At 50.6% G+C, this 10,178-nt stretch overlaps 1 protein-coding gene across 1 annotated transcript in view; it reads left to right on the plus strand.

Annotated features, from left to right (window-relative positions):
* The window catches only part of LOC145355638 (hepatocyte growth factor-like), a 47,224-nt gene extending 46,316 nt beyond the window's left edge, over nt 1-908 (plus strand). Inside the window, exon 14 of the mRNA XM_080207882.1 lies at nt 669-908. Coding sequence (XP_080064008.1) covers nt 669-747 — 79 coding nt within the window. The 3' untranslated portion in view covers nt 748-908. The remainder of the gene's footprint in view (nt 1-668) is intronic.
* Nucleotides 909-10,178: the final 9,270 nt, after the last annotated feature.

The raw sequence follows: 10,178 nt of genomic DNA on the forward strand, positions 1-10,178 counted from the left end.
GTCTAGTTCCTGTTTAGAATTAATCCAGAACTTGCGGCACCTGTAATTTCCATTGTTTTCTCCGTGGCAATGCATCAGCAATCAGAGTTGAGTTGCCTGTCAATCAGCACCCTTTTCTCCTGTAGTATAAGTTGACAGTTTGAAATCGTTCATTCATGTTTGTCCCGAGTTGAATGCAAGGCAAAAAGCTTCAGCAACCTGTCTCCCTTTTCAGAGTGGAGTTCCATGTACACAATATACAGCTTTTTCATGACCCACCATGTGACTATGGTTCAGGGAGCGCTGCTGGCTTCATACTAATAATTAATTTATAACTCCAACCTAAGGTTGCGAGGCAAGAGTTTCTTAATCAAACACTTTAGCAGATTTCATTGATAAATAATAGAGTATATGGATGATGGTGTGGAGATGCCAGCGTTGGACTGGGGTGGGCACAGTAAGATATCTCAACACCAGGTTAAAATCCAACAGATTTGGAATCACGAGCTTTTGGAGCGCTGCTTCTTCATCAGGTGAGTGAGTGACCGAGTTTATAGAGATCTCCAATCTACACCCCTGATATTCAGATTCCTGAAGAAAATTAATATCCCTTAAATCCTGTTTTATAATCTGTCAGTGATGGTAATGAGCATACTTTCAATGTTGTTTATTCTTTCTCCTCTTCTCAGGGATATCCATTTCTGCGGTGGATCATTGATTGGAAGTAATTGGGTTCTCACAGCCAAGCACTGTTTCTCCACATGGTAGGCAGTTGCTTTATTTTTACTTCATTTCAACTATTCAAAAGCTGAGGGGTCTGATGGTGGTGCTTGTATGTAGCAGAGTATAATAGCACAAATGTTCAATGTGGTGGGGCAGAGGCACATCCAAGTCCTTTGTAATTCTTGATCTGAACTGTTACAAATGGAAGCTGCAGTAACATTCCCAACAGTAGGGGAGGAAATACAGATGAGAGTGTTGACCTGTGTTGCCCCCCTAGCAGTGGGTGCATGGGTATGTGGCTATTCATTGTTCATCTGTGGGGAGAAAGGGAGGGAATTAGGGGAGCGTGGGTAGTGGGGCAACCTGTCTCGCTGGTCACTTGGTTGAACATAGGTGAATAATACACAAAAGTGGAAGCTTAATCCCTCGCATAAACTAATAAACAATAATTTCAACAGAAAATATCCCTTCTGGAAGTCAGATGTAGTTCCGATTAATGTGAGTTTTGAACAACATGGGTGGTTATCCCAGTTGCAATTCTCTTCCCACAACTAGTGGTGCACTGAGACAGATTTTTGTCTGTTTCCATCTTAATTACCAGAGCAGGTTGGTAGTCTATTGTAGGGGGTACCACTCTGCATCAAGCGTGGCTGACCAGGTGGGATTTTCTGTGTAACTGATCCCATGTTTTGCAGTGGCAGAGGCCACCCGCCATTGGCCAGCAGGTCCTGCCATTGTCAACAGGGTTTCCCGTTGAATGCACTCCTTGCCACCAGGAACCTGTGGCAGAGGTGTGTCTTTGGCAAGACCAGAAGATCCTGCCGATGTGAAAGGCCAGACAATTCTGGCCCAGGAGGCTCTCCAAATCTTACCACCCTTGGCATATTTGAAAAGATTTACAGGTTGACACACTCAACGTGTTTGACCACTTTAGAAACACGCCTTCCTTGACCATCATTTCCTGGGTGAGACTCAAATCACGATATGCTGGCTTAGAGGCAAAGATGCTACCCACTACAACACTCGACGTCCTACATGGTGATTCTGGTTAATAATTATGCAGCATATAATATGAAATTATTTCACATTTCTAATGCATTTGACTATATGATAGTCAAACAATAATTTTAAAAAATCCTGTGGGCTGCAACAGTAATGATTTTCTTATCATCTATCTTGTGTTGCTGACACCAGTTTGTGGGTTTGGAATTCAGTAAAGTTCCACATTGATGTTTGAAAAGTATTGGTTAACAGTGTCAGGTTATTTGATTAACTGTGTGTCAAGATTTATTTCACTCCGTGTTATGAGGGAATATCTCATTAAACGTTGCCTATAACAACAACCTTTTGAGAGTGAACTCATTTCATCTGTATCAATAATCAACCTCGCCCAGGATTATTGAATAGATTTTTAAAATTAAAATGATGCATTGAATAGCACCAATTTACTGAACTTTCTTTTTTTGCAATTTCTATCAAAAAGGACACCAGTTAATTTGGAGAATAATTCCTGTTTTCTCCTATTAGATTGTTGTTTCAATTTGTTATAATATGTTGCTATTCTACAGACCTGTGGCCATTGGTACATTTACTCTCTGCTCCAGCTCGCTGTAATGTTTGACTGGAGAGGGGTCGAAGTTGGAAGAGTCTGTCTAACTGGTACATGTTTTTGGTTTTAGTCAGCCAGACTTGAGAGGATATGAAGCTGTAATGGGAATTCTCAAAGATGATAAAACCGAGGAAGCCCATAAACAAGTGTTGGAGATATCTCAGCTTGTCTGCGGACCAGAAGGATCCAACCTTGTAATGTTGAAATTGGCCAGGTGTGTCATTTAACCACTTCAGGGAGGAATGTTAAAGTCAATTATTATTGCTTAAGCCAAAATTCACCTTAATCATTGATTACCATTCACAATCCACCTTGATCACTTCCTATCATTCCATTTCGCATACTGATAGTTTGAAAGCTATTTGATTCTTGAACGCCGTGTGGATGTGAATCTAGGTGTCAGAATGTGTAATAATTCATCTGCTGTCTTCTATTCAAATATTTGGCTTTTCATTTTTGCTATTTCCAGAATTGTGTTTATACAGAAATTACACAGAGGTTTGCCAGAGGGCACCGTTGAAGCACTCAAACTTTTTAAAGTGAAAATTGGATTGAATGTTTGAAACAAAGAAAGTTTAGAAGGAGCCGGGGAAGATGTGTGGAATGGTGGGATTAGTTTTGGATTGTCCTTGCAAAATGCTAGCATGGACACGATGGACCAAGTGGTCATCCTCTGTATTGTGCTTATAGGGAGTGATTTTCATCTTGCTGCCACTCTATTTGTGCCTAAGAATGGGATAGGAGCAGGAATAAAATTGCACAGAGGCTTGGTCCACTAACTTGTCCAGCATTTTAGGTGGACCTTACTCCAGGCAGCCAGAGCTTTCACTGGAAACAGGCAGCGCCTCAATAAATACAAATCACATATGAACCATTTAAGGCCCGAATGCTATTTTTGTCTCTACCTCTGTTGCCACTGCCAATTCTTTAACCAACCCCAAACCACAAGGTTAATAGACCCAATTGTGAAGGGAAAGCTGCAACTAGGCATTGTTTGAACAAAGAACAGGACAACTTAGGAACAGGCCCTTTGGCCCACCAAGTCTGTGCCAACACAGATGCCTTTCTAATCTAATATTTTCCTGCCTTTACGTGGTCCATATCCCTCTATTCCCTGTCTATTCATGTATTTATCCAGATGTCCCTTGAACATTGTTATAGAATTTGCTTCCACCACCACCTCTGCAACACGTTCCAGGCATTCACCACCTTCTGTGTGAAAAACTTGCCCCTTACATCTCTTTTAAACTTCCCCCTCTCATTTTCAACTTATGCCCCCAAGTAATTGACACTTTGACCCTGGGAAAAAGACTGATTATCAATTCTATCCAAGCCTGTCATGATCTTGTAAAGCTCTATCAGGTCCTCTCTCATCTTCTGACACTCTAATCAAAACAATTAAAGTTTGTTCAGTCTTTCTTCATAGTTCATATCTTCCAAACCAGGCAACATCCTGGTAAATCTCTTCTGCACCCTTTCCAATGCATCAACATCTTTCCTTGGGATTCTGTCTGCCAGTGACATTTCATGGTCCCTTTCTGCCCTCCTAAGTCCCTGTTTAAGCTCTTCCCTGCTATCTTTCCATTCCTCAAGAGTCTTATCCATTTTCAACATTTTAAAATTTATGTAAGCTGCCTCCTTTTTCACTAAACTCTCAGTCTCTCTTTTCATCCAGGGGTCCTGAGTCTTACCATCTTTATCCTTTATTTTTAAATGGACATATTTGTCCTGAATTGTTAACAACTGACTTTTGAAAGAGTCTCACATATTGGATATGGATTTACCCAGTCTACGTTCCCGAACTCTTGCCTAATACTGTCGTAGTTAGCCTTCCCTCAGTTTATTATCTTCACTCGGGGAATACTTTTATCCTTTTCTACAAGTATCTTGAAACTTATAGAATTGTGATCACTGTTCCCAAAATGGTCCTCCACTGAGACATGTCTGGATTCATTTCCCAGAACCAGGTCTAAGATAGCCCCTCCCCGAGTTGGACTATCTACATTTTGCCTCAAGATGCGCTTTTGGAGATACTGAACAAACTCTGCCTCATCCAAGGTCTGGCACTAAAAGAATCCCAGTCCACACTGGGGAAGTTAAAATCACCCATCACAACAACCCTGTTGTTTTTACATCTTCCCATAATCTGCTGACATATCAGTTCCTTCACTTCACATTGGCTGTTGGGAGGTCTGTAGTACAACCCCAACAGTGTGATTGCACTGCTCCTGTGCCTAGGTTCTACACATAAGGCCTCACAGCATATCCCCACCAAGGTGTCCTCCCTCTGTATAGCTGTGACATTCTCCCCAATCAGCAAAGCAACGCCCCACTTCTTTTGTCACCCTCTCTAATTTGCCTGAAGCATTTAAACCCTGGAATGTTAAGCTGCCACTTCTGCCCTTCTTTCATCCGAGCCTCCGTAATTGCCACAACATCATAGTTCCATGTAGTAACCCAAGCTTTAAATTCATCTGCCTTATCTGTCATACTCCTTGCGTTAAAGCAAACGCACCTCAGACCATGTGTCCTGTCATGTTTTGTACTGTCTCCCTGTGTTTTATTTCTCTTAGCCTGACTGGATCCATTCACTGAGTTTTCCACAGTCTATGTACTGTAGCCCTTTTTATCTTTGGTTTCTCTGCCTCCCAGTTTCCTCCTTGTTGCCTTTTATTTTTATCTCACTTTTCTTCCCTCTGTCTGCCTGCATCAGTTCCCATCCCTCTGCTACATTAGTTTAAACCCTTCCCAACAGTGCTGGCAAACACGCCCTTGGACATTGGTTTCAGTCTTGCCCAGATGCAGGCTGTCCTATTTGTACTGGCCTCACCTTCCCCCAAAACCAGTTCTAATGTCCCTCCCTCTTGTATCATCCCTCAAGCCACGTATTCATCTCAAGTATCCTGACATTCTTACTCTAAATAGCTCATGGCACTGATAGCAATCCTGAGATTGCAACCTTTTAGGTCCTACTTTTTAATTGAACTAACTCCCTAAATTCAGCTTGTTGGACCTCATCCCTTTTAACCTATAGTGTTGGTGCCTATATGCACCATGACAGCTGGTTGTTCAGCCTCCCTCTCCAGAATGACCTGCAGCTAGTCCAAGATATCCTTGACCCTTGCAGCATTCCATCATGGAGTCTTGTGTGTGTCTGCAGAACCACCTGCCTATTCCCTTTAACAATTGAGCTCCTTATCACTGTAGCTCTGCCACTTTTTTCCCTTCCTTCCTGTGCAGCAGAGCCAGCTACAGTGCCATGAACCTGGGCTGCCACCTTCCCCTGGTGAGCCACCTTTCCCAACAGTATCCAGAACGGTATATCTGTTTGGGAGGAGATGACCACAGGGGAACCCCCTGCACTGCCTTCCTCCTCTTCCTCTGTCTGGTGGTCACCCACTCCCTCAGTAATTTTTATCTGTGGTGTGACCAACTCACTGAAGATGCTATCCATGACTTGCTCAGCATTGTGAATGATCCAAAGTGAATCCATCCACAGCTCCAGAGCCGTCAAACGGTCTAACAGGAGCTGCAATTGGACATACTTCTGGCTTATGAAGGAGCCAGGAACACCAGAAGGGTCCCTGAATTCCCACATTGCACAAGAGGAGCACGACACGGGGTCTGGAATCTCCTGCCATGGCTTAAGCCTGAAGTTAACTTACAACAACAACTACAATGCCAAAGGAAAGAAGAGGAAAAAAAAAGAAAAACTATCTACCAGTGACCACCCAATCACTTATCTAGTGGCTGCATTGTCACGGTTTCTTTCTGCCTCTCACTTGCCTTCAAGTTTCCCTCACAGGTCCCCCTCTCCACTCCTCCTGAAGGTGAGTACCTCCCCGCCACACTCCCTCTCCTCTTCCCCCTCTCTCTTTCCCCCTGCTCTCTCTCTCTCTCTCTTCCCCCACTGCTCCCTCTCCCTCTCTGCCCCCTCTCCCTTCCCCACCGACACGCCCTCTCCCTTCCCCCCGACACGCCCTCTCCCTTCCCCCCCGACACGCCCTCTCCCCCACCGACACGCCCTCTCCCTTCCCCACCGACACGCCCTCTCCCTTCCCCACTGACACGCCCTCTCCCTTCCCCACTGACACGCCCTCTCCCTTCCCCACTGACACGCCCTCTCCCTTCCCCACTGACACGCCCTCTCCCTTCCCCACTGACACGCCCTCTCCCTTCCCCCACCGACACGCCCTCTCCCCCACCGACACGCCCTCTCCCCCCACCGACACGCCCTCTCCCTTCCCCACCGACACGCCCTCTCCCTTCCCCACTGACACGCCCTCTCCCTTCCCCACTGACACGCCCTCTCCCTTCCCCACTGACACGCCCTCTCCCTTCCCCCCCGACACGCCCTCTCCCCCACCGACACGCCCTCTCCCTTCCCCACTGACACGCCCTCTCCCTTCCCCCCCCGACACGCCCTCTCCCCCACCGACACGCCCTCTCCCTTCCCCACCGACACGCCCTCTCCCTTCCCCACCGACACGCCCTCTCCCTTCCCCCACCGACACGCCCTCTCCCCCACCGACACGCCCTCTCCCCCACCGACACGCCCTCTCCCTTCCCCACCGACACGCCCTCTCCCTTCCCCCCCGACACGCCCTCTCCCTTCCCCACCGACACGCCCTCTCCCTTCCCCCCCGACACGCCCTCTCCCTTCCCCCCCGACACGCCCTCTCCCTTCCCCCCCGACACGCCCTCTCCCTTCCCCCCCGACACGCCCTCTCCCTTCCCCACCGACACGCCCTCTCCCTTCCCCACCGACACGCCCTCTCCCTTCCCCACCGACACGCCCTCTCCCTTCCCCACCGACACGCCCTCTCCCCTCCCCACCGACACGCCCTCTCCCTTCCCCCCCGACACGCCCTCTCCCTTCCCCACCGACACGCCCTCTCCCCCACCGACACGCCCTCTCCCTTCCCCACCGACACGCCCTCTCCCTTCCCCACCGACACGCCCTCTCCCCCACCGACACGCCCTCTCCCTTCCCCCCGACACGCCCTCTCCCTTCCCCCCCGACACGCCCTCTCCCCCACCGACACGCCCTCTCCCCCACCGATACGCCCTCCCTTCCCCACCGACACGCCCTCTCCCTTCCCCCCCGACACGCCCTCTCCCTTCCCCCCCGACACGCCCTCTCCCTTCCCCCCCGACACGCCCTCTCCCTTCCCCCCGACACGCCCTCTCCCTCCCCCACCGACACGCCCTCTCCCTTCCCCACCGACACGCCCTCTCCCCCACCGACACGCCCTCTCTCTCTTCGCCACCACCCACACTCACTCTTCCCCAGCCACACACTCTCTCTCTCTCTCTCTCTCTCCCCCACCCACACTCTCCCCCACCTCACACTCTCTCTCCCCCACCCACACTCTCTCTCCCCCACCCACACTCTCTCTCCCCCACCCACACTCTCTCTCCCCCACCCACTCTCTCTCCCCCCACCCACCTCTCTCTCCCCCACCCACACTCTCTCTCCCCCACCCACACTCTCTCCCCCACCCACACTCTCCCTCCCCCACCCACACTCTCTCTCCCCCACCCACACTCTCTCTCCCCCACCCACACTCTCTCTCCCCCACCCACACTCTCTCTCCCCCACCCACTCTCCCCCACCCACCCACTCTCTCTCTCTCTCTCTTCTTTCCCACCCACACTCCTCTCTCTCTCCCTTCCCCAGCCACACACTCTCTCTCTCTCTCTCTCTTCCCACCCACACTCTCTCTCTCTCTCTCTTTTCCCCACCCACACTCTCTCTCTCTCTCCCTTCCCCAGCCACACTCTCTCTCTCTCTCTCTCTCTCCCCCACCCACACTCTCTCTCTCTCTCCCTCCCCAGCCACACACTCTCTCTCTCTCTCTCTTCCCCACCCACACTCTCTCTCTCTCTCTCTTTTTCCCCACCCACACTCTCTCTCTCTCTCCCTTCCCCAGCCACACACTCTCTCTCTCTCTCTCTCTTCCCCACCCACACACTCTCTCTCTCTTCCCCACCCACACTCTCTCTCTCTCTCTTCCCCACCCACACTCTCTCTCTTCCCCAGCCACTCTCTCTCTCTCTCTCTCTCTTCCCAGCCACACACTCTCTCTCTCTCTCTCTTCCCCCACCCACACTCTCTCTCTCCTCTTCCCCACCCACACACACACACTCTCTCTCTCTCTCTCTCTCTCCCACCCCACACACTCTCTCTTTTCGCACCCACACTCTCTCTCTTCCCCAGCCACACTCTCTCTCTCTCTCTCTCTCTCTCTTCCCACCCACACACACACTCTCTCTCTCTCTCTTCCCCAGCCGCACTCTCTCTCTCTTCCCCAAACCACACACACTCTCTCTCTTTCTCTCTTCCCCAGCCACACTCTCTCTCTCTTTCTCTCTTCCCCAGCCACACACTCTCTCTCTCTCTCTTCCCCACCCACACTCTCTCTCTCTCTCTCTTTTCCCCACCCACACTCTCTCTCTCTCTCCCTTCCCCACCCACACACTCTCTCTCTCTCTCTCTCTTCCCCACACCACACACTCTCTCTCTCTTCCCCACCCACACTCTCTCTCTCTCTCTTCCCCACCCACACTCTCTCTCTCTCTCTCCCCCACCCACACTCTCTCTCTCTCTCTCTCCCAGCCACACACTCTCTCTCTCTCTCTCTTCCCCAGCCACACACTCTCTCTCTCTCTCTTCCCCACCCACACTCTCTCTCTCTCTCCCTTCCCCAGCCACACACTCTCTCTCTCTCTTCCCCACCCACACTCTCTCTCTCTTCCCCAGCCACCTCTCTCTCTCTCTCTCTCTCTCTTCCCCACCCACACTCTCTCTCTCTCTCTTTCCCCACCCACACACACACTCTCTCTCTCTCTCTCTCTCTCCCTTCCCCACCCACACACTCTCTCTCTCTCTTTCGCACCCACACTCTCTCTCTTCCCCAGCCACACTCTCTCTCTCTCTCTCTTCTTCCCCACCCACACTCTCTCTCTCTCTCTTCCCCACCCACACACACACTCTCTCTCGCTCTCTCTCCCTTCCCCACCCACACACTCTCTCTCTCTTTCGCACCCACACTCTCTCTTCCCCAGCCACACTCTCTCTCTCTCTCTCTCTCTTCCCCACCCACACACACACTCTCTCTCTCTCTCTCTCTTCCCCACCCACTCTCTCTCTCTCTCTCTCTCTTCCCCAGCCACACACACTCTCTCTCTCTCTTCCCCAGCCGCACTCTCTCTCTCTTCCCCAACCACACACTCTCTCTCTCTCTCTCTCCCTTCCCCAGCCACACTCTCTCTCTCTTTCTCTCTTCCCCAGCCACACTCTCTCTCTCTTTCTCTCTTCCCCAGCCACACTCTCTCTCTCTCTTCCCCAGCCACACTCTCTCTCTTCTTTCTCTCTTCCCCAGCCACACTCTCTCTCTCTCTCTCTTCCCCACACACACTCTCTCTCTTTCTCTCTCTTCCCCACCCACACTCTCTCTCTCTCTTCCCCAGCCACACTCTCTCTCTCTTTCTCTCTTCCCCAGCCACACTCTCTCTCTCTTTCTCTCTTCCCCAGCCACACTCTCTCTCTCTCTTCCCCAGCCACACTCTCTCTCTTTCTCTCTTCCCCAGCCACACTCTCTCTCTCTCTCTCTTCCCCACACACACTCTCTCTCTTTCTCTCTCTTCCCCACCCACACTCTCTCTCTCTCTTCCCCAGCCACACTCTCTCTCTCTTTCTCTCTTCCCCACCCACACTCTCTCTCTCTCTCCCTTCCCAGCCACACACTCTCTCTCTCTCTCTCTCTCCCCCACCCCACTCTCTCTCTCTCCTTCCCAGCCACACACTCTCTCTCTCTCTCTCTTCCCCACCCACACTCTCTCTCTCTCTCTCTTTTCCCCACCC

This window comes from Carcharhinus amblyrhynchos, chromosome 19 (genome assembly GCF_965287045.1).
Source record: "Carcharhinus amblyrhynchos chromosome 19, sCarAmb.v2.hapA, whole genome shotgun sequence".
Classification (NCBI taxonomy): Eukaryota; Metazoa; Chordata; class Chondrichthyes; order Carcharhiniformes; family Carcharhinidae; genus Carcharhinus; species Carcharhinus amblyrhynchos.